Below are 22,492 nucleotides of genomic sequence, written 5' to 3' on the forward strand. Positions count from 1 at the left end.
CTTGCGGAGGGGCCTGGCGGGTGTCGCCGCTTGGGTTTAACTTCTCGTTCAGCAGGAGGGAATTAAAGCCCCCAGGGCAGCGCCAGGACTACGTGCGGCCGTGCAGGCAGCTCTGCCTCCGAGCCCGCAGCCGGTGGTGTCAGTGCGGGGCTGGAGGTGTCCCGGGCCGTGCTGTGGCACTGACACGTCCTGACTGCTCTGTACAGGCAGTGCCGGGAGCGGGGAGAAAGGCTTTCTGGATAGAAGGAGGAGCAGCGCGTTGGCCTTGGACTTGGTGCTTCTCTGACCCACCTGAAGGAGCTGCTCACTGGGGTTAGGTGGCACAGCTCGCTCAGCGAGGCGAGGCTCAGTGCTTGCCCCCCGCATTTTTCCCCCAGGATGCTTTCCTGGCACATAAGCGGGAGGTCGGTTTAGGCAGAGCGATCATTTTCTGTCGTGCCTCACCTTGCTGTTCCGTGAGGACGTCCTTTGTGCCGCCAAGGGCCCAGCCCAGCTCCTGTTGAAGGCACGAAGCTGGTCCTGTAGATTGGGTTTCGTTCGCCTGCCTTATTCACGTGTCCCTCGTAGTGATGCTTGGCTTTTGACAACCTGCAGCAAGATTGCAGCCTAGTGGAATAAAAATAGGCTGCTCCTTTTTATGTTTATTTGCAAACTGCTATGAATGAGGCTTATTTAAAACAGGGAAACATAAAACTTTGTCTTTTGACATTAAAGTGATGCAGATTTTTCCAATACATTTTAGGCATGATATTTGCATAGCTAACTTATCCCCCCCACCACCTTATCTTGAGTCATAGATCATTTTTTCCATAAGCATAAAAGGCATGGTACTGATTATGCTCCCAGTAATGCAAGAAAATGTTTCTTTGTGTACTGGTGTTAAAAGGCCCTAGGCTTTGTCGTTTGCTCTGTTATGTATATTGTGGAACTGGGCTTGCCAACATCTGGTAGGAGTTAAGAACTTGAGCTTTTTAAACAGAAGTATTTCTCTGTGCGTTTCAGAGGAAGCACAGACAGGTACCCGGGAGGGATCCTCTGCTGGCAGGAAGAGGCTGTCCTGATTTTCAAGGTGCCAGAACGTTGGAGTTACAGGAAAGCGCACACAGCGTGCAGCATTGACTGCTGCAGTCACCGCGTGCTCGCAAATAGGTGTTTTTACAATATTTTGATCATTTAATGAATGGTCCTCTTTAACCAGTGCAAGTTTTTTTTTGCATTGTATCAACTAGTGAGTGAAACAGTGAGGCGAAGATGAGATACTAGTGTCCACTTCTTTGTGAGAAGTCTTCCCTCTCATTGATTGATTTCAGCTTGGGGTTCTCAATTTTGTTTGTTTTCTTTTAATACATTGTTTCCTCCACCTGGCCTAGCCTGACTGATCTTCATGGTGGAAAAGTGACTCTGTTCTTAGCAGAATACTCAATTGCCAGGTTACTGTGACACCCTCACTACTACTAAGAGTATTCTGAATCAGTGGTGATGCTTCTGTGCTTCTTGGAACTCCTCACTTCTGTGTCCTCTTTGGGTAGTCCTGTGGCTATGAAGTTACCGGCTTTTGCTGTATTTTGGATTGCTCATTTGAAAATCAAGCTTGTATTTCATAAAAATATACTGAGTGTAGTGCGTGCCATTTTAGTGGTGATGTTGTTTTGAGCGTTTGCATGCTGGGTCTGCCCTTCTGAACGCAGGACCTTTTGGTTCAGCACTGAGGGAGCCGGACTGCCACTACGTGTTATATCACCGGCGTGTCTGAGTAAGGCAGGGGAACTCGTGTTTGCTTTGGGCTGGAAGTTGTTTTGGTTTGTTTTCTGCGGGGGAGAGAACATACAGCTTTTCAAGGTTTATTCCTTCTTCTAAAAGGAAGAAAATGCAACCATCTTTAACCAAAATTTATTGATGTAGACAGGCTTTTCATTCATTTGCTAAGTGCTTGAATTCATTTTAAGACAGATGAACAACAAACTGAGAGAATGCTAATCTGTACTGAAAACAACAAAAATCAGTGCAAACCAGTCTGTTCTTGTCTACTCTTGTTTATTGTTATAAATGCTGCTTTAACCAAAATCTGCTTTTGTGTGTATGATTCTGTGGGCCTAAATTGAATGGCAAGCATAGTTTTATGAATTAACCAGTGAGTGGCTCACTGAATACATTTTTCAAATATAGTGCCAGTTCTGCCCAGCTGCGCTCACTTCTCAGACTTCGACTGCAGTGCACTCTTCTTTGAGCTATCCTTGAAGACTGCTTGAAGGTTTCAGCTGGTGCAGAAAGAAGCTATTGACGGTTCATGGGAGACTAGATCACATTTCTGATGTAGCATGTTCAAAATCCGTGGAGTGATTTCATTTGTAGTGCTGGTTATTGCTGTATGTCTCAAAACTTTCAGTGGTCTGGATGGAATTAGGCTTCAGTAGCACAAAGAGGCTAGGCTATGTTTTAGTAAAATTCTCTGTGATTTCAGACATAATCAGGTCTTTGTAAAATAAAATGGTCTCTTTTTTCCCATGGAAATGTTCACTTACAGTTTTATGTACTGTATTTTTATAGTATTTTTTAATGTGTTGCAGCTGAAGTCATGGGAAGGCTGATGCGGTAGTGAAATGGTTCTTCTAAACTTAGTCAGAGAAGCCTTACTGCCTAAACCATTTAAATCTAGGCTGTGTTAAAGGCTATCAGATAGAATAAAAGGTATTAATCCTGTATAAACTTGTGGTGACTTAAGCGATTATGATATACTTAAATGAAAGAAGCCCTTTATTATGTGGCTTATGGTTTAGGCTCCCCATTTGTAGTTTGAGGAATATGATTGCTTTCAGTTACGAAAGCTTTTGTAAAAACTGAGCGCCACTAGGAATGGTCCATTCTTCCTTTCATTAAAAGGCATTAAGTTAAAGCAAATATTCCCTCCTCCTGTTGCTTCTCTCTGTGGCATTTGAAATCTATACGGAGTCAGAAACCTGGAAAAGCACTGGCTGCAAGCACTGGCTTTGTGTCTTTCATTGCTGTTTTTCATCCTGGCTTGTTAAGAAACCCCTAGCAGTAATAAGTACGTATTTCAAAGTATTTCATGTGAGTTCTGGATGGCTGTGCTCCTCAAGCAAAATGGTATCTGCTGTAAGGCAGGGCTGCTCTGTGCAGAGGATGGAGCTTTTTTTCTGCAACTGCTCTGGCTGAAAGATCTCTGCAGGACCTGGGAGCCCAGTGGGACTGTGACCCTGCCCTTAGGCACAAAGGGCGCTACTTCATCCTTCTCTGGCGTAAACCTGAAGCAGCCCTGATTTTACTTTTCTAAACCAATGTATGTAATGTATTGCAAAAGAGCTGCTAGGCTGCATGCAGATGGTGCCCTGAAGAATAGGTACAGGAGTGGTCCATGTGCAGCGGATGTTACCCCAGTCTCTTAGTGAGCTGCTGAACAGCGCCAGGGTGCTTTGATGATTCTTCACTATTTAATGCAGCACTTTGTGTTTGTGGTGTAGGTAAATAGACTTTTTTTCTTTTTCCCTAAATACCAACTTTTAGCTAACCTTTTGAAAATGTTATTTTTTAGGGCAACATCTGTAAAGTATTTTCAGTGTTCCCTGTTCTTCAGAAGACTTAGTTATGAGGCTCTTCTACCACATGAATGCTTTTTAGAAGGTGATGCAGTGCATGTTTTTAGTTGCGGGAGGAGGTGCACGTTGATTTCTAAAGAGATCTGTAACAGGTAATGCTGAGGAAATAATGGTGCTGTGCATATTTTCTGTCTCTCCTGTATGTCTGTGCTTTACAGCCTACTGGAGAAGTTCCAATAAATTATTTGAGAGGAAAAAGCTAGGTACGTTTCTGTGCTGTAAGGACAGCACTAGAGATTTTTTTTTCTAGATGTTATGTTTGTTACTTTTGAACCTGAATCAAAGGAACAAGCCTCAGTGTGTTCAGACATCTCCAGCTACTTGCTGAAGATGACGGGCCCCTTACAGACAAGCTGGGAATTTCCTTCCCCGAGGTGAATTGCCTGGAATGGGCTCCCATTTTCCCCTCGCCAAGGAGATTTAAACCTTGCTGCTTTTCCAGCAGTGGGCATGGTGGGGGCAGCAAGGGGCTCTGCAGACTTTGGCACCGCTTGGAAGGGAAATATTGAAAGCTGAATTGCAGTGGCCCTGCCTGTGGCTGGGTGGGGGCTGCTGCCTGTGTCGGGGTCGTCCCGATGGCGAGTCAGCCGCTGTCATCGTGGGCCTGTAGCAGATGGTTCATCGGCCCGATTCTGGGGTCTTGAAGTTCTGCAAAGTTGTATCTTGCACAGGAAAGTTGAAGTGGTGATTTTCAACTACTGGTAAAGCTCTTTTCAACCCGTGATAAAGCTTGTAAGCTTGTTCTGTAACCTCTGAAAATAAGGACATTAAAAACTCTCTTTAGATAAAGAAAGATGATTTAACTTTTTGTTTATTAATTACAGGTGATAAAGCAAAGTCCATGGCTTAATATTAGTTTTTCTCAACTGAGTGGAATATGGTACAGATATATTCAAGGCTATTGGTGTTATTAATTTCAAATCAATATCCGTATACTTTCATCAAAAAACTGTACCTTTTGTATCACGTTAGAGGATACCTGAACAGCTGCTGGCATCTCTTCTGCACATATGGAAAGCAGATCCATTTTCTTAATAATTGACATCTATGATCAATGAAGGGATTCGTTAACTGAACATTCTTAGATACAAGCACATCAGTCTCTAAAAGAGGCTGCTTCCAAAGGTGCTATGGTATTGTGTACCACCAGATACCTCAGTGCTTTCCGCTTTTTAAACAGCTTTGCAATTCTGCACTTCAAAGTTTCAAAATGAGTTTTTATAATCTGACCATAAAGGTCTTCTTAAGCATGCATACTAAATCTTTTTTCTTTTTTCCTTCTGGAGTAGCCACTTTTTTTTTTTTTTTTCCCCAATTCTTAATTGGCAAAGTTATCTCACAGGTCTGAAAAGACTGCAACATTTCGCTCCAGAACCAGATAGGTAGGAGTGACTAGACATGGGTTTTAGGAGTGACTAGCCTTTGGGTTTTCCCTCTCCAGCCAGTGTCATAGACCTTGCGGATATCACTCCAGACAGAAAGTTGACCAGGTGACTCAAGGCCCTCAGGCACCATTGTAGAATACTTAATAATTTATGCCATGTTAATGCATAGAGGCAGTAACTTAACAGATGCCAAATGTGGTGTCTGTTGGAAAGCCATTTGAAGCTTTCCTTGTTTTCTAAGATACTGTGGCGGTGTTTATCTGTGAGTTGGCCTAATCATATTTTTTTTTCTTAAATGATGTTATTTATAAATCACTTAATTCATGAAAATTTTTGTGTGACGATAGAAAAATTTCATTTTACTTCGGCAAGTTGAGAGAGGGTTCTGCATCTGCATGTAGATAACAAATATTGATTTTTTTAAAAAATACATTTTGTAATAGCCACTAATTCAACTGGATTGGCTCTAACAATCCTAATGAGGGTGTGTCATTCAGATCTCTAATATTTCCAAGGTTTACATGTTATTGTATGTCTTTTGAAAACAACACAAATAATCTGGTAGAACGTATCTTTTGCCTTTTCTCCTAGTAATAGTAATTTGTTACCTCTTTGCATTTAATAAGCTTTATGGGAATTGTTGAGTTTCAGGACAAGTATCAGTAACAGATTTGGGAGAAACCATGCATAGATCAGGAGGCTGTCTTAAAGTGAAGTTAGAAATGCATTTCTAGAGACAAAGTTTGACTGTGTGGTCAAATGTTGTGCTTTAACAGTTTAACAGGGTGCTTGCATGGCTGATGTGTGCTGGTACACAGTTTTGCTTTTCTAGTTGCTTCAGCAGTACCTGAAAGCATGATTTCTATCCTGAATTCAGGATATGCAGGGTCTTCTACTCTGTTATGGCAACTGTCAGGCTCAGCTACATAATGGCTTTTCCTTGTCTCTTGCAGCAAGGTTCTGTTTCAATTCATCTTAAAAGATATAAAATAGTTGGAAAAATACCAGATTCTGTCTACGCATTTTTCCTTTGCCTACTGCATAAAATAAAGCAACTCAAGGACCAAAATGCCATTGCTTCCTGTCCTCTTTAGCTTATTTGACACTTTAACCTGACTCAGATAATATGGGTAAGAGAGAGAGGCTGTATCACAGCATGTCTTTATGCGGGTTGTCCATGTACCAGCATAGTTCATAAAGTTGTTGACTGCTGCTTCCTATTTCAGTGGTGAAAACAGTTGGATTGGAGCAGTGGCTGTCCCTTTGCTAAACTGGGATGAGGTCAAAACGATGCCTATGCTCGTGGTTGGAAGCTCCATCTATATTTAAGCTTCGTGCTCTATTTTTTTTTCTAATTCAAATAAAAGCCATAGAGGAAACCACTTGCATCAGTCTCATTCTTTTCTAAAACATAGACAATAAAAATTAAGCTATTGAACTCTTTTATTTTTTTTTTCTTGTAAGTTTTAGCTTGGTGGATGTTTGTGTAGAAGCTGACCAGGTTCTTTCTGGTCGCTCAGCACTGGCGCTGCCTGCAGTCAGGGTGCAGAAAGTGTTCCAGCGTGTCAGAGAGCCCAGCGGAAATAGCTGAGAAATCTAAAAAAAAGTCAGTGCTAATATTTCCTTTTTATATTGCTTCCTATTTTAAATGGTAGTATAAAAAGCTATTTTACTTCTAGGTGACCTTGCTGCAGTGGCTGTTGTGGCAGGAAGCTCCAGAAGTGTGTAATACGATGATTCTGTAGCATGGAAGCACACAGAAGAAGATCTCTGACACAAGCCTTTGAGAGGCAGTTCTGAAGTGCTTTATCACTCAGTGGTATTGAGCTTTTCTGCCGTTGTCAGCACAGCGACTTGAAAATTCAAATAAAAAGTACTAGTAATGCTGAAATTTTTAATTAAATGTATCTATTTTCCACTAATGACTTCCGAAAATATATTGTAAAAATAACATCTTTCAATGAAAACAAAGCCTGAGTCATAAATGCTTTGATGTGCTTTTCCCGGTTTTGAAATTAGCACAGTGAAATACATCACGCTGCTTTAAAGCATTACAATCTGACAACTTGCGAGCGAATTACAGAATGAGGTGGAAATCACGGAGCTTGCTGCCACCGGCGCTGTGCAGCCGAAAACCTGGCAGAGCTGCTTGGAAGGGGTGGATCGGAGGCTGTCTCTGCCTGTGGTGCTCTGCATGCAGCACTGAGTGCAAAAGATCCCAAAGCCACTGAACTGAAAGGAAGCGTCCCTCGTAGACCTTCCTAGTGCTTGTTGTCCTCCAGAAGTAGCTGCTGTGCCTGCTCCTGGAGGCGAGGTGCTGTGCGAGGCAGGTGTCTGGTGCGATCCCCTTCGCTCATTTTGACTTAGGAGGCTGCCCTGCCCTCAGGGAGAGCAGCATTTCCATCATGGTCTTAGTCTCTGGTACCCAAAAGAACCAATACTGAAACCAAGCCACAATTTCTGTGCAGAGGAAATTGCAGTCGGGCATAAAAGCGAGGCAGCGTGTTAGAGGTCCATTTCCCTACAGACCAGAGACGTTGATGTAAAGTGGATTGCAAGGAACGATGCAATCAAAAGTATTGTTGAAAAAAACATTTTGAGTTTTGGGTTCTTTAGTACAGTTCATCTAGCATGTTAAATAGGGACCTTTAAAGTCAACAGCAAAGGTAGTGACAGAGGGCTGGCAGAGATGTTCCTGGGTGGGTGACCGTGAGGAACGAGCCCATGGCAGGAGCGGGGCCCTGTCAGGCAGAGCCGCCTCAGAGAGACCTGAGCAGGCCACGCGCGAGGCCAGCATGGGTAAACGTGAAATCCTGCATCTGGGGTGAAGCAGAACCGGGCAGCTGTGAGGGCTGGGAATGACTGACTGGGACGTAGCTCTGCTGGAGAGGAGATTTGGCTTTACAAGGCCCTGGGTAACGGCCATGCCTTCAGCAGCAGCCTGCACGCTGCCATCACCAGGTCTCTTCCAACACAGACTGCTCCGATTCTCCCTCTCTTTTCCCCAACGCAGAATTCTTGCTTGTGCAGAAAGTTCTGTTAACTCCCCTGGAAAGGTGCTCTGTGCCTTCTGAAAGGTCTGAGACAAGAAGAAGCCTAGGTTCGTGCAGCAAGAGGGGTTTACTGGTCTAGGTCATTCCATTTCTCCTGTTCTCCTGTTTTGCCCTCTCAATCCTTGAAAGTCTGCATTACAGCTTTCAGAGATAAGAAAGCCATGTCTTCTCTGTACGTTTTCTCTTCATTGAAAATCAGTTTTGGTGGTTGGCCTTGTTTCTTTGTTGAAGAAGCCAAACAAAACTTAGTGTCTTGAATATTACATTTACGTACTTCGTAATATAACTGGTAAAGTGCTCCAACTGGCCAAAATACTGACAGAAGTCTTGAAGTGTGCTGCAGCTGTAGAGCTGTTGTTAATTCCTTGTTTGTTTGTTTGTTTTTTTAATGTCTTTTCTTTTTTTTTTTGGCAAGATACCCTTTCCAGTGTGAAAATATTGCATTGTGACATTCATACTGAGCTATTGGTGTCTTTCGGAATACACGTTTATTGAGAATTCTAGTTGAATTTAGGACTCGTAGTTGCACTTGATTAGGTGGGGAATTCTTGGTTCATACTTTGCAGTGTAAATGGTTCCTGTGATTTATGAAAAGGAACAATAATACTCATACCTTTTTTGTTCCCATTTTTGGTTCTTGTTCTTTTATGAAAATGTAGATCTTCAGTAAAATGAATTTTTACAAAGTATTGCTTTCCACATGTTCGTGTGATAGTTTGGGACTGACTGAGTCCAGCGAAGAACATGGGAGGGAAGTGACTACGTGTGTGGGCAGTGGCTAGTTTGGGACCCTCGCAGAATTTGTGTGCAGTATGAAACAGTGTTTGGTGGTCACTCCGTAGGATCGACGTCGCGGTTCTGTTCAGTCACTGAATCTTGTCTTTTCTGGAAAAGCTGCGTTGCAGCTTTGGGACGTTGCCTTTGGTGCTGGCTGGTGAGGAGAGGTGTCTGAGGTGGGGCTCATGAGGCGAGGTTGGCTCTTGGAGTGTGCGGGGGGCTCTGTCGGGAGGCAAGCCATGGGGCATTTGGTGGGGCTCCCAGCAAGCTGCGGTCTGGGGCAGAAGGGGCCCTGTGGCTCTGTCCTGGGGGGCAGAGGATGGCCATGGAACCGCCGAATTGCTCACCTCCGGTGTCAGCAGCTCAGTTTTACCTCCGCTCAGCTCTCAGGACGTGGGTTCTAGCTTGCAGGTGTTACCCTTAGGAAGCCTTAGGAAGTCTTCTAGTATTTAACTAGCTTATTCTTCAAATAAAGATTTGTCTTCTCAGAATTCTGTCTTACATTTTTCTGTTCCTTTTGACATTTGATTTGAGGAAAAACTGTCACAGAACAGAGGTTTGGTTTCAATTCAGAAAAAGAAGTAGGTGAGCGTTGGAATTATAGATGTCTTTAGTAGAAAGAGAAGTGCAGATGAAATAATCAACTTGTTTGTCTCTTGTAGAATGTATTTCAAGGTTGTTCCTGGTGTCTTAAAAATTCTTAATCTATCTCTAAAGATGTAAGTCTCAATGTAAAAAGCTTATACTACTTCTCTCTTTTTGTAGCTTCCAATAAAAGCTGGTCAGCAGAATACCCACACCAAAGTCAGCACGGAGCACAACAAGGAGTGTCTCATAAACATTTCCAAGTACAAGTTCTCCCTGGTCATCAGTGGTCTCACTAATATCTTAAAAAATGTTAATAACATGGTAAGTTCTCTAATTTTGGATCATTAGGTGACTTTCATAATAATTTTTATGTATTCATATTATACAATCTCTGCAGAGAATCACTGAAATTTAGTCAAAGTGATGATCACCTTTTACACTTAAGTGTTTTCATTTTCATAGGCCATCACCAACAGCACTGAGCTGTGTTACGTATTAAGGTGATGGTTGTGGCAGAGCAACCTAAAGGCAGGTGATTAAGGGGACTCTTGAGTCAGTCATGGGAAGGGTCTGTAGCTGGGAAAGTATGTGGCTCACTAAGGAGCGGGTGCCTAAGGGTACCTAACACTACTTTAGGTCTCTAAGCAGGGGTTAGATACCAGCTGTGCCAACCAGTAGAATGCACTGCTTGGTGGGAGATGGGAGAGGACTTGTTCCATCACATGGAGAGGTGCTTCAGGTAGCTAGGGAAGCAGCGTGAGCAAGGCTTTTAGAGAAATGCAGCAGGTTAAGGTAGCTACTGAGCAACCGCATTGAGGTTTCTTTCTCAGCTGTCCTGCCAGTGAGTGACTCTGCTGGAAGAAGAAGGGAAAAAGATTTAAAACTTAGGTTATTAGAATTTTCCTGGCTGTTTGGATGCTTTAGCATTTGTGTCCATGTGTAAAAATAAATAAATAAATAACAATTTAACAAACTACCAGCTGAATTTCTATCAGAACCATGTTTAAAAAAAAAAAAAAAAGAAAAAAACTTTGAAAAAAATCTCTTGTCTAATATTGCCACTCTAGACTTACATTTCCAAAGGGATACTTCACTAGTCAGTAGGAAAAAGGAATGAAGACTGTGTAGAAGCGATACACATTGCTCCCATTATTATTTGATGTGGATTTCAGCCTCATTGAACCACTTAATATTGGTACTTGAGGGCATTGATGTGAAGGGATAAGGTACAAGATGATTTTTCTATGCGTTCCAAAGAGAAATCTCTAGAGCCAAATGTCTTAGTAGATGTTTTCCTTCTGCGTACTAGTTTTGCCTTCTGCCTCCGAGGGAACCATGAAACGATTTCTGAAATACAACAAAATACTTGAATTAACAGCAACACTAAAACTATCATTTAAAATAGACCTCAGTGAACCAAAAAGAAGAGAAACCCAAAAGGAAAAAACCTGGTGCATATCCGTAGTGTCCACTGTAGAAAAATAACTGTTGCCATCAAGTTGCACAAATAGAAAGTTTAGGAATCCTTTATGAGGAGAAAGATACAGTTTGATTTTTTTTCAAGGAAGATCTGGTTTTGGATTTGTGATGAGAAAAGCTTAGTTCGTTGAGTCATGAAGCCATCTGATGTGTGATCGATCATTTGGCATCTCCGCAGACAGGTAATGGAACCAGCCAAACTCTAGCAATACTTCGTTGGTTTTTTTTAATGGTTTCGGTAACATAGTTCGCAATGAGCCCAGTTGGTTGTCAGTTATATAGAGACCTGCATCTGCTGTAACATTATGAAGGACTGATAAAATCATAAAATAGGTTGCCCTATTGTTAGTGATTTTAAGTTGCTTAAAACTACCGATAATCCCTTTCAAGAGAGAATTCATTTTATTTAAACTTCGTAGGTATGAAGGAATGTGATATTTAAGATTGTCTGATAAGTGAGAAACCTATGTATTTAAAACAAGTTTCCTCTCAAAACCTATGCATTATAAATTGAAAGAAAATAAATAAATAAATAAATAAATAAATAAAATCAAAAAACAAATCAACATTTGCTTTGTGCAGAGGAGCAAGACTTAAGGTTTCCTGTGTTTGATCAAATGAGCTACTGTATGAGTCAGCAGTATTTTTAAATGATTCCTGTAGGGTGAACAAAATGGACCAAGAGACTGTCTTAATGCTAGAAAGAAGTCTTGAGGGTTTGCACTCTGCTCAAAGTTGCAATGAGTTGAACTATCCTGTCATGCGGCCTGAAATGTGACTTCTTTGGGCAACTTCATGTTGTGTTGCATGTGCAGGCAGTCGTACTGGTACAGGTTGGGCTAAATCTTTTCTGCCTTATTGTGCTGTTTTCATATTGCTGGAACTGGTCACTGTTGCTGGCAATAAAATTGGATGACAGCTTAAATGCTGGATGGAATTCTACCTCCATCCTGTTTCTGAAGTGTGGCATCTTTTGGGAGGGTCTCGTGTTTCTTTCTGTGGTCTCTGCTAAATTGTGCAGCACTTGAGTAACATTGTAGATGCGGATTTGTTGTAATGTCATTTCTGTTGAGTAAAATGTTGGCAATGAAATACAAAATTAAATAAGAGTTAAGAGTAATTGATACCATGGTAGTTTGTGAAAAGGTATAACCTTCATTTCTGAATAAAGATAATGATGGTCTGAGGAAGGCAAGGGGCTGCAGCACACCTCCAGTCTTATTTTGCAGTAACTGCTTGTTCCTTATTAAATTTGGCATTGCAGATTGAACAAAGATATTTCTTCAGTAATTTCTTTAGTAAATTCTTCAGGTTTTAATTCCTATTTCAATCTATATTTTGCTGGTTTTATTTCTGAACTTAACACTAGAGCAGTAAAGGAGCTGTAACTTACTATGCCACTCTATTATATTACTTTAATGCATTATGAGTCAAATTTGTTCGTCTCGGATGAATCCTTATCCTTTCTTCTTGCAGAGAATATTTGGAGAAACTGCTGAAAAGAATTTATATCTATCTCAGCTGATTATCTTGGATACACTGGAAAAATGTCTGGCAGGGGTAAGTAGGCTTGCATAAGCAATTGCTAACTTGGTATTAAAAGAGTTAGAGGGTGTAAGTCAAATGTCTGTGTATCAATTATTACTGGTACTAAAGTTAAAACTTTTCTGATTTAGAGCAAAGTGGGATTAATACTATTTTAAAAATATTAAAACTTTCTATAAATGCAAGTAATTTACGTATTTGCTAAATTAAGGATTTTTGGGATGTTTTTTTACTTCCTAAAATTAATAATAGTAGCTTTAGTAGTAATGATTAGAAATACTTTTTCAGCTAAATAGATCCAAGTAATTTTTTGACTTTGTCCTTCCCAGTACTCAACTAATTTCTGGAGTTACAAGAAGTGACTTTCTTGTAACAATTTGTTGACTTTTCTAAAGATTTCTTGTGACTTTCATTTGGTGAAATAATTTCATCTCAGTTTTTTGTAATCGTATATACAGCAGAAACTTTGCTATCGCTACTCTAAAAAATTACTTTTCCAGGTGTTTCCTAGTTTACATTAGTTAACTCTGTCCAAGCTTCCATTGGGAGCCCAGTCCTGAGGTTTCCAATCAGAGCTGTGCTGAAAGGCAGTTTGCTATTACCTTTGGGATGTAAACGGTTGTACAACTCACTGTGTTAAACTGTGTAATTGCAAAGCCAAACTTCTCTGTGAGCAGAATTTGCAAATCTGTGTCTTATTCCTTTAACAAGAAGGGTTTTTTTTTTAAAGCTGTATTCCTGGATGGATGTCATGAAATCATCTAGGCTCTTTGCAGTTTCCCTGTAACTGTTTTTGCAGGTTCTTTTCTTGTAAGGTAACAACCATGTTATGGTTAGGTTTGTCAAGTAGCATGTCTTGTATTATAGTACTGAAATAACCTGAGTAATTGTGGATTCATCTAAATTCATAAAAGATCCAGGTAAATACATTTTGCATAATAATGTTCAACTGTAAAAGCTGAAGTAAGTACCTTTTCTTTTAGTGCATTTACTGTCTTTGATGTAATGAATCAAAAAAAACAAACAAACAAATAACCCACACCAAAAAACTATTTCACTTCCAAAATTAATTTCTTTAAAAATTTCATATGTATGTTTTGCTTAAAATGTTAGTGTGCTTTTCCTGATACATGATGATATTTGAACAGCCTAAAATTATGCTGAATGCTTCTTGGTTTGTCCATTCAAATGAGAGCAAGTTGAGCCAGTATATGTTCAATAAGACTGAGCCAAAGTTCTATACAAAGAGCGTTGTGTTCTGTGATATCTTCAGATGTATTTCTTGCTCACTGTTCTTGCTCAATGTTTCATCAAGTTCTCATGGCAACAGGACTCAGGTCAACTAAGTGGGAGTCTCTGAAACTTCCCAATTCCCTATGGTAAATTCATTTGTAGAATTTTAGAAAGCTTTAATGCTGACCCTTCTGTTAAATCTCGTTCTTAGTAGAGCAAAGTTTCACTTCAAATTCTTTTCTAAATAGTTTCCTTATGTCTCATACTGTACAAACTGGCAAAAATTGGATTTCTCTTTTTTCAGGAAAGTAGAGACATTTTTCACTCATATAGAACAATCCCAGACAAGAGCAATGGAGGAGTACTTCTTTTTCAGTTCCTTTAAAAAAAAAAAAAAAAAAAAAAAAAAAAAACAAATTACTAGGTGTCAAAATACAGGGGGCAGAATAGAAAAGAAAAGAGAAAGAGGAGTAAGGATGGATCTTTGCCCTTTGAGCTTCCATTCAAAGACAAGATAGTTAATGCTTTACTGTTAATGTTTTGCATGGGCTGATGGTACATTTCTCAAAAAGGAAGCATATTTCACTTTGAAACCTAGTTTGTTATATTGCTCAGTAGTATTGATCAAGTGAGTGTCCTGTGTATTTTGGAGATTAATTTGAAAAGGTTAGGTGATTTGAGTAGGGTTATTGTTCAAATAACCCTACTGTGTACTGTGTTTCTGTGTACTCTGCTATGGTCAGTGGTAGCGTGCAGGCAGAATTTGAAGTTTAGATTCAGGTCCTGTCCCACCAATGGCATATGCTCCTTTTTTTTTTTTCTCATCCAAACCTAGAAAATAGAATACCATGAACTACCAAATGTTTTTTTGTTTGTTTGTTTTTTTAGCAACCGAAGGATACCATGCGGCTAGACGAGACTATGCTGGTAAAACAGTTGCTGCCAGAAATCTGCCACTTCATCCACACTTACCGTGAAGGCAACCAGCATGCAGCCGAACTGCGCAATTCTGCCTCGGGGGTTCTTTTTTCTCTTAGCTGCAATAACTTCAACGCTGTGTTCAGCCGCATTTCCACCAGGTAGGTGTTTCAGTAGCTTGACTTAGCCACTGTATTAGAATGCCTACTAAATATTGCTGTCTAGAACATCCATCATGAACTTCAGTCTCTCATTTTTCAGTAATGTTAACTGTTTAAATGATATTCAGCAGGATAGTTCTTAAATGAAACCCATCTGTTTTTCAAAATTTTACTGGAGTTTCAGGTTAGAAAAGGTACCTGTTTCATATCCATTCTGGGTTACTGTCAACATATTTTGTGAGCTGTATTTATTGTGCTTTTTTAGATCTCCTTTTGTAAATCCAAGTTAAATGCTATTTTAGAGTGAAACTAATGTTAACCCAGAGAAGTGTATTGCTGCAGCCTGAAGCTGAATAACCTCTTGTGGATGCAAGGTGTTTTGGAGAAAAAAGGATGCTGAAGGTTATGACATATCCATTTATTTATGAATTTAGAATGCAAAATTTCAGATTGTTTACAACTTCTTTTGGAGCCCTAAAACTCTTTTCCTTCCCATTTCTTCTTGCTTGAAGGTTATTACGTTAAGCCTGTCTTACGTCAAGAGGGAAACAAACCCACTGGACTCGAGCACTGTTTATTAGTTGTTGGAAAAGACCCATATGTCTTCTGACTGACTTGGGTTTCACACCACATTTACTGTAAAAATAACTTTAAAACTGTTACACTTTTCTAAGTAAGAAGAGAGACAGTCCAACATTTCTGTCTATTCTTTGCTCTTTTTGCCATGTTCCAGGTCTTTCTGATGCTTCAGCATTTGACAGTCCATTGAAGTTGTGTATTGAGCTTTTTATTACTGAATTGCTTTGATGTTTTTTTGAAAGTTGCTTGAAGCAGCTTAGCTCTTATCACACATTGTTACAGCTAGCAACATCCTTGATGTATTAGAAGGGGATTTTGCACACACTTATGTGGTTGAATAGCAATGAATATGCCAATTGAATTGAAAAAAAAAGTATATGCTCCTTATAATGTAAACAAAAATGAATTCCATTAAAAAAAAATATTTGCATTTTAGAAATCAAACTAAAATTATATGAAATTTTAAGTATTTTAAAAACTTTTAAAGAACCCTTAATAACTTCAGTAACTGTTTCAAGAACATAGACTTGGCAGCTAGTGTGGAGGATGTGGTTTTACTCAATAGGTTGATTATGTTCTGTTGCTTATAGAAAAGGAAACAATTTCTTTTGCTCCTTTTATAGGAAGTATTTTTCGGATGAGATTTTTTGACACTCTGAATTTAGTTCATGAATCTGTACTTATTCATACGTCCCTAGCATGGTTTAATTCTCAAGCGCCAACACCCTTCTTACCATGGGTTTGAGCTGGAGTGTAGTGCTTTTCCCCAACCTGCTTTTCTCTTCAAGATGGCTTGTACAGAAATAGTTAAATACTTGACCAATTGTTGCTGATCTCCACAGGGGTCAGCTTGCCGACAGTTAGCATTGCTGATCTTTTGACCCGTGCTTCCTGTTTAGGCATATTTCTAGGCCTTGTACAGCAGCTGGGGGATTTTTGGCACGAAAAGCACAGCAGTGGGGACCTTCCCATTCCCAGCGTGGGCTGTTAAACTTCCCTGGCGTTGAAGAAATGAAGAGCTGCTTTTGTGTGTAGTACTAGAAATCGCATTCCATGTCAAAAACACATCTGTAGCTTTGGAACAAGACACAGCAATCTTTAGTTTTGTGAGAACATATGATTTAGTTATTAGTGGGTTAGTATCTGATGAGAAGTTTAGTAAATCATCGAATACAAAAGTATGAAATGGCGCCATTGGATTTAGAATGGTATGATTAAACTTCGTCCTGTTTCTTAGGCCAAAAAAACATGGACTTTTTTCATCTTAAAAAATGGTTGTAGCTTACTTCAGTGCCATTAATTGCCATCAGTCATTGCTTTGCTCTAGAGAAGTTAGCTGGGACAAGACTTGCTGCTAAGGAGAGGTAGTATAAAGGTGTCATGTCTCTGTGATTGTAATATTTAGATGAAAAAATGGCAAGATTATAGCTAAAATATGGGAGATAACAGAAGGATTTAGACAAAACTTGGGTGTAAACAGACTATCACCAGATGGTATGGGTGTCTTGTGAGACTTATCACTGGTATTTCTAGATCTGTTCTCAGTATGGCTGAGAACAAGACTTCAATATTAGCTCTTAATCGTGCAAAGTTTGTCTTTTGTTTCTAAACATGAAAAAAATTATAAGAGGGCATCATCATATAATATTCTTCTGCTGTTCAACAGTACATAAAATCACAGGTGTGAGTTTATACCTACCTGACATCATCTGGTTGAGAAGTTAATTTATTTTGTATATTTTAGATTGCAGGAACTGACTGTTTGTTCAGAAGATAATGCTGATGTTCATGATATTGAACTTCTACAGTACATCAGTGTGGATTGTTCAAAACTAAAACGACTTTTGCAAGGTATGACGTGAATGTGTTGTGGGTTTTTTTTGTTGTTTTTTTTTTTTAAAATATATCTGTATATGACTAGTTGGAGATGATACAACAGTATTGATGCACGTATCTTCTTATTGCTGTGTTTTACTCCAAATATTCATATATATTTTTACTGAAACATTAAAAAATATTGGCGTAGCATGAAGTCATTGTTTTAAATGTGGAATGTTTTACCTTTACAGAGACTGTATTCAAGTTTAAAGCCCTTAAGAAAGTAGCACAGTTAGCTGTTATCAACAGTCTTGAAAAGGTAAGTATTGTAATATTTTGTTTCATTGCTACTTTGCAAACTTTCTCTAGTTTACGAATATTTGCAATTCAGTAAATTACGTAAATTTATGTAAAATATGCATTTGTGCATCAGTTCAATGCATATGTTCTGCAAGAAATGTTGAGTTCTTAGAAGTAAGAGTAAAATCTCTCCATTTAAATACATAATTCAAAAATAAAAATATTTTTAAGCTCTGTAATGTAAAGATGTTTTTTGTTACCTGCAGGCCTTTTGGAACTGGGTGGAAAACTATCCTGATGAATTCACAAAGCTGTATCAAACACCACAGACTGATATGGCTGGTAAGGCATAACAAATGATGTGTTCGGAAGTTGGTTTTATTTTTTCCTGTTAAGTCTTAAGGGTTTTTGGCGGGGGGGAGGGTGTTCTTTTGTTGTTATTTGTTTTGTTTTTTTCCCCCCAAGACATCCCCACATTTGTTTTTGTCCTGTCTTAGCATCTTATGAAGCCTGCATGTTAGAAACAAATTCCTGTCAACACTTTCAGGGCAGGCAGAGATGTATGGCTGTCTGATTTCCCTCTTGACGCAACTTTTAAATAGGTTCATTTTGTGGTTCACAATACAAGGAGATATAACCCAAAGCTGCAAACTCTTTAAATATTTTTCATCTGGGTACAGGAAAAACAACAACAACATGAAAACCTTGATAAAAGAACAGTAGCTGTATTTGTCTCTAGTCAAAAAGGGATGAAAATTTATATTTTCAGATAAACCATGGCTTTAAATGGTTTGAACCCATTTATCTCAGGTAGCATATTACTAATATGCAAAATAGATATTTTTTTTCTGTGTAGGTGGAGCTATCACTCTGCTCTTTTATACCTATTATCTGTCTTCTCATAATTATAATTTGTGTTGAACTTGGGTTTACCTTTCATGCAGATTGTGCAGAGAAGTTGTTTGACTTAGTGGATGGCTTTGCAGAAAGCACAAAACGTAAAGCAGCAGTTTGGCCACTGCAAATCATACTCCTGGTCCTGTGCCCAGAGATAATCCAAGATATAGCAAAGGATGTGGTAGAGGAAACTAAAATGAACAAGGTAAGAGAAGAAAAATATCTTAATTCTGATTTCTAAAGTGTGCTTGTCTTTGCTTTTTCTGTGTTTCAGGTGTATTTTACTATGTTTTTTATTCCTAAAGCATATTAGAATTCCATACATAAATTTCTGCACCCTTTTAAAGTTCTCACCTAGCATATGTTCCACTGTCAATAATTCATACAAATAGTATGGCCCGAACAATCTTGTTTCGCTTGGACGTCACCCTGGAGATGTGAATCCGAGTGTTGATTGCCTTGCTTCCACCAGTAGCAAGCTTAGCCTAACTTCTAACTGGTATGCGTGTATTGTACCATTACAGGTTTCTGCAGTGTGTTTACTGTGTTCTGTAATTGCAGTACCTGTAGCAGATAGAGAATTTGATGTGGCTGCAAACACTGATTGCGAGTTGTATTCCAGTTGCCCTAGAATTACCCAAAATGAATGTCTTTGTTAAACATGTTTCTCCAAAATACTCCATCAAGTTACTTTTTGCAACCCCAGTATCCATGACTTCTGATCAGGAAATGCAGTGATGTTAGTTTTAATACTGAAGTTTCTAAAAACCCTGACCACGCATTACCAAAACTCTGGTTATAACTATTCCCAATTTTAATTCTGCAGAAACTCTTCCTGGACAATCTCAGGAAAGCACTTGCAGGCCACAGTGGGAGCAGACAGCTGACTGAAAGTGCTGCTATTGCTTGTGTTAAACTTTGCAAAGCATCTACCTACATCAACTGGGAAGATAATTCTGTCATTTTTCTATTAGTGCAGTCCATGGTTGTAGATCTTAAGGTAAAAATATGTTTCCTAATTGCAATGGAGAAATTTGAATTTTTAAATTCTGAAATTAGCTTCAAACTTCTTAATCAAATACCATAGTATTTTTCAGATGAATGTTTTCCTTTTTTTCCTTGTATAAAATAAAGAAATGAGTTAAAGGGCAAAGGAGGAATAGTCTTCCATTTCTTTGGTGGATTTTCTTTGGTCTCCATTAGGCCTCCTAAAACTTTAATTTGTTTGAGAGGCTGAACATTAAAATAAAAAGTTTTATTAAAAAATGCTTAGAAGTGGAGATTGGTTTGTTTAGTTAGTATTAACAAGAATGGCTATTGAATATTTGATGCTTAAGTAGTAGATACTGGTAGATGCAACTTGGAAAAAGTGTAATTTTTAGAGCAGCCTTTTTTTCCCCCAGTATGATTTATTGAAAGTAGACAGGAATAATCTCGGTGTCTTTTTTTTTGTATATTTAGAATTTGCTGTTTAATCCAAGTAAACCTTTTTCAAGAGGCAATCAGAACGCAGACATAGACCTTATGATTGACTGCTTAGTCTCATGCTTCCGCATAAACCCTCATAATAACCAACACTTTAAGGTGAGAACACAACTTACTGGTAAGTTGTTATCAACATACTGTTGATGACCTGTCAATTATCAAAGATAAGCACGCTGGAAGTTTGTAAATAATTTCTACTGTATAAGTATCCCTTATTGATGATTCCCTTCATGTTTTCATATTTTTTTTTCTTATCTGGTTAGAATTTCTTATTCTCATGTCTAGATTTGACAGTTTTGTCAATTTAATAAAAAGGCTCCAGTATGATGCTCGTTGTGATATGAAAGATGACATAGAAAAGTATGTCCCTAAGTGGCTTTTATGTATTATTTTTATTGTAGATCTGCTTGGCACAGAATTCCCCATCAACATTTCATTATGTACTGGTAAATTCACTCCACCGAATAATCACAAATGTAAGTTCTGAAAGTATTTAATTAGCCTATCTATTTGTGGCTTCTCTTCAGATCCACATCTGCTTACTAAATAGAATCTAAATACTAGACCAAATCTTGTTGCCTGTATCTATGCCTCAGAGTTGCTTGTTAATACACAAGCACATGCAAATCTTAGTTGGCGCTATCCACCAATTGGATTCCCAGTTTGAGAGCTTTTCCTGATAAGGATGAAAATAGAATCAGTCAATGTTAAGCACCTAGCCTTACTTAATTTATATAATATTTTCTATTTCATTTATCCCAGCATGGTAATGAGAACACTAAAAAAAAATCAGACATTTTGACAAATAGGGAAGAACATGCTACTGTAGATGTGGTAGCGTACCTAGAGAAATAATGAAGTTGTTTAAAGTTATATTGCTTTGGTATTTGTACACTTTCAAAACAGGCACTATCTTTTACTCGTGTTTAATGTGTTGAATAATAGTATTTATCAGATATTATCACGCACTCAAAGGACTAGTTTTCTATTTTGTTTAGTGTATCAGAATAATTTGAGAGCACATTAAGTGTTTGAAGTTTTACTAGCTGTCTGTATCCTGAAGCCTACTGTGGTTTCCTGTATCCGTGGCTTCAGAGTATGTGTTTATTCAGAAGGAGAAGAAATATAGTAAGCAGCTGACTTGGAAGCATTGCTTCTGTTACACTTCATTTAAACATTGACAGCTTTATTGCCACAATGAAAAAATAACACTTGTAATACTGTGTAAAATACTCATGTAAAGTTTCATTATATTACAGCTTTATAACTTTGGTATCTAAGATAAATCATAATGAAACTCTCATGTTACCAGTTTACCTTTTGAGCATTTCTGTGTTTTCATTCTAGTCTGCATTGGACTGGTGGCCCAAGATCGATGCCGTGTACTGCCATTCCATGGAGCTTCGCAGCATGTTCAGTGAGACTCTTCATAAAGCTATCCAGGGCTGCGGGGCACATCCAGCAATTCGCATGACTCCGGTAAAGACTTGTAAAGAAGTTGTTAAAACACAAGCCTCTTGTTTTTCCTTTGTCTCCATTCCATTACAGCTTTTTTATTCATTAACTTTAGACTGGAAACTAGAGGGAGGAAGAACATTGCAATCCAAAAAGCAACAGAGAGCCAGCCATACATGTTGTGTAAACCTTTGAGATTTTGGTGCATTGACTAACTGTTCCTAGTCAGTTAGTGATGTATGTTTCTCAGTTTTTTTCATGCTGCTTTTAAACTGGCAGTATAGCAGTATTTCTTCTGTAACTGTCCTGTGGCTAACTGTTCTTTTTAAGCTTACTTGCTGTGTGAATTAACTAGGTAATATGTCCATTTTTATTTAATCTGAGAAACAAAAGCGTTCTGGATGTGAGCATAATTTCTGAAAACTGCAATGCTTTTACGATAATTGGCATGAATATTTCTTCATTTGTCTTGCTTAATTTCCTTTGAGCAAGTTGACTGTTTGGTCTTGGTGACAGCACTAAAGTGATCCAGACTTTTTGAACATTATGAAATAAAGCCAGTATTCCTGGTCACCTTAGGAGAGAAAAAAGAAAAAAGAAAAAAGAAAAAAAAAAAAAAAGGAAATTCAAATTGTAGTTCATCCAGATTTTTTCAGTAAGTTCACATGCAGCTGCTGCGTTGCCTTTCTTCTGAACTTTCCATGTAGGACTTGGGATGCATCAAGTTAGCTCATTGGTTTTCTGAATTGTTTCAAAGTGCATTTGTAGTCCCAAAGTGTTGGATATCTGGTTTGGAAGAAGGCCTAAAATGTTGCATGAAAATATTCCTATTGGGCTTCTCATACAAAAACAAATGATCAAAATACTTTTAGTTGAAAGCTACAACTTGTTTAACTTGCTTTATATGTGTGTGTGTGTATATATATGTTTATATATACATATCTATATTCATCTGTAGAGAAAATAGCAGGGATGTTGTAATGGCAACTCTGACATTGACTGGTGGTGCTTTGTCTTCTGCTTCTTATTTTCTGTTCTTATTGGCTGCTGTCGCTCTCATGGTCAGATGCCAACCAGTCACTGTTTTGCATGGCAGTGGGCCTCTGTTGCTGTAAGTATGACCCATCGTAACTACCGCAGAAAAGCCTTTCATTGCTCTGACTTTTCTGTGCATAGTTACCACTGCAGTCACATCACTTCATCTC

General features: G+C 38.7%; 1 protein-coding gene across 5 annotated transcripts in view; it reads left to right on the forward strand.

Moving 5' to 3' along the window:
• The window catches only part of NF1 (neurofibromin 1), a 94,895-nt gene that overhangs the window by 578 nt on the left and 71,825 nt on the right, over nucleotides 1–22,492 (forward strand). For all 5 annotated transcript variants that reach the window (XR_011088928.1, XM_068655889.1, XM_068655887.1 and 2 more), the window contains exons 2-12: nucleotides 9,595–9,738; nucleotides 12,373–12,456; nucleotides 14,563–14,753; nucleotides 17,077–17,183; nucleotides 17,402–17,469; nucleotides 17,717–17,792; nucleotides 18,395–18,552; nucleotides 19,174–19,347; nucleotides 19,809–19,931; nucleotides 20,234–20,308; nucleotides 21,180–21,311. Coding sequence is in view for 4 of the 5 variants with exons in the window: in XM_068655889.1 (XP_068511990.1) it covers nucleotides 9,595–9,738; nucleotides 12,373–12,456; nucleotides 14,563–14,753; nucleotides 17,077–17,183; nucleotides 17,402–17,469; nucleotides 17,717–17,792; nucleotides 18,395–18,552; nucleotides 19,174–19,347; nucleotides 19,809–19,931; nucleotides 20,234–20,308; nucleotides 21,180–21,311 (1,332 nt within the window). In the remaining variant the exon portion in view is untranslated. The remainder of the gene's footprint in view (nucleotides 1–9,594; nucleotides 9,739–12,372; nucleotides 12,457–14,562; nucleotides 14,754–17,076; nucleotides 17,184–17,401; nucleotides 17,470–17,716; nucleotides 17,793–18,394; nucleotides 18,553–19,173; nucleotides 19,348–19,808; nucleotides 19,932–20,233; nucleotides 20,309–21,179; nucleotides 21,312–22,492) is intronic.

This window comes from Anas acuta, chromosome 19 (assembly GCF_963932015.1).
Source record: "Anas acuta chromosome 19, bAnaAcu1.1, whole genome shotgun sequence".
NCBI lineage: Eukaryota > Metazoa > Chordata > Aves > Anseriformes > Anatidae > Anas > Anas acuta.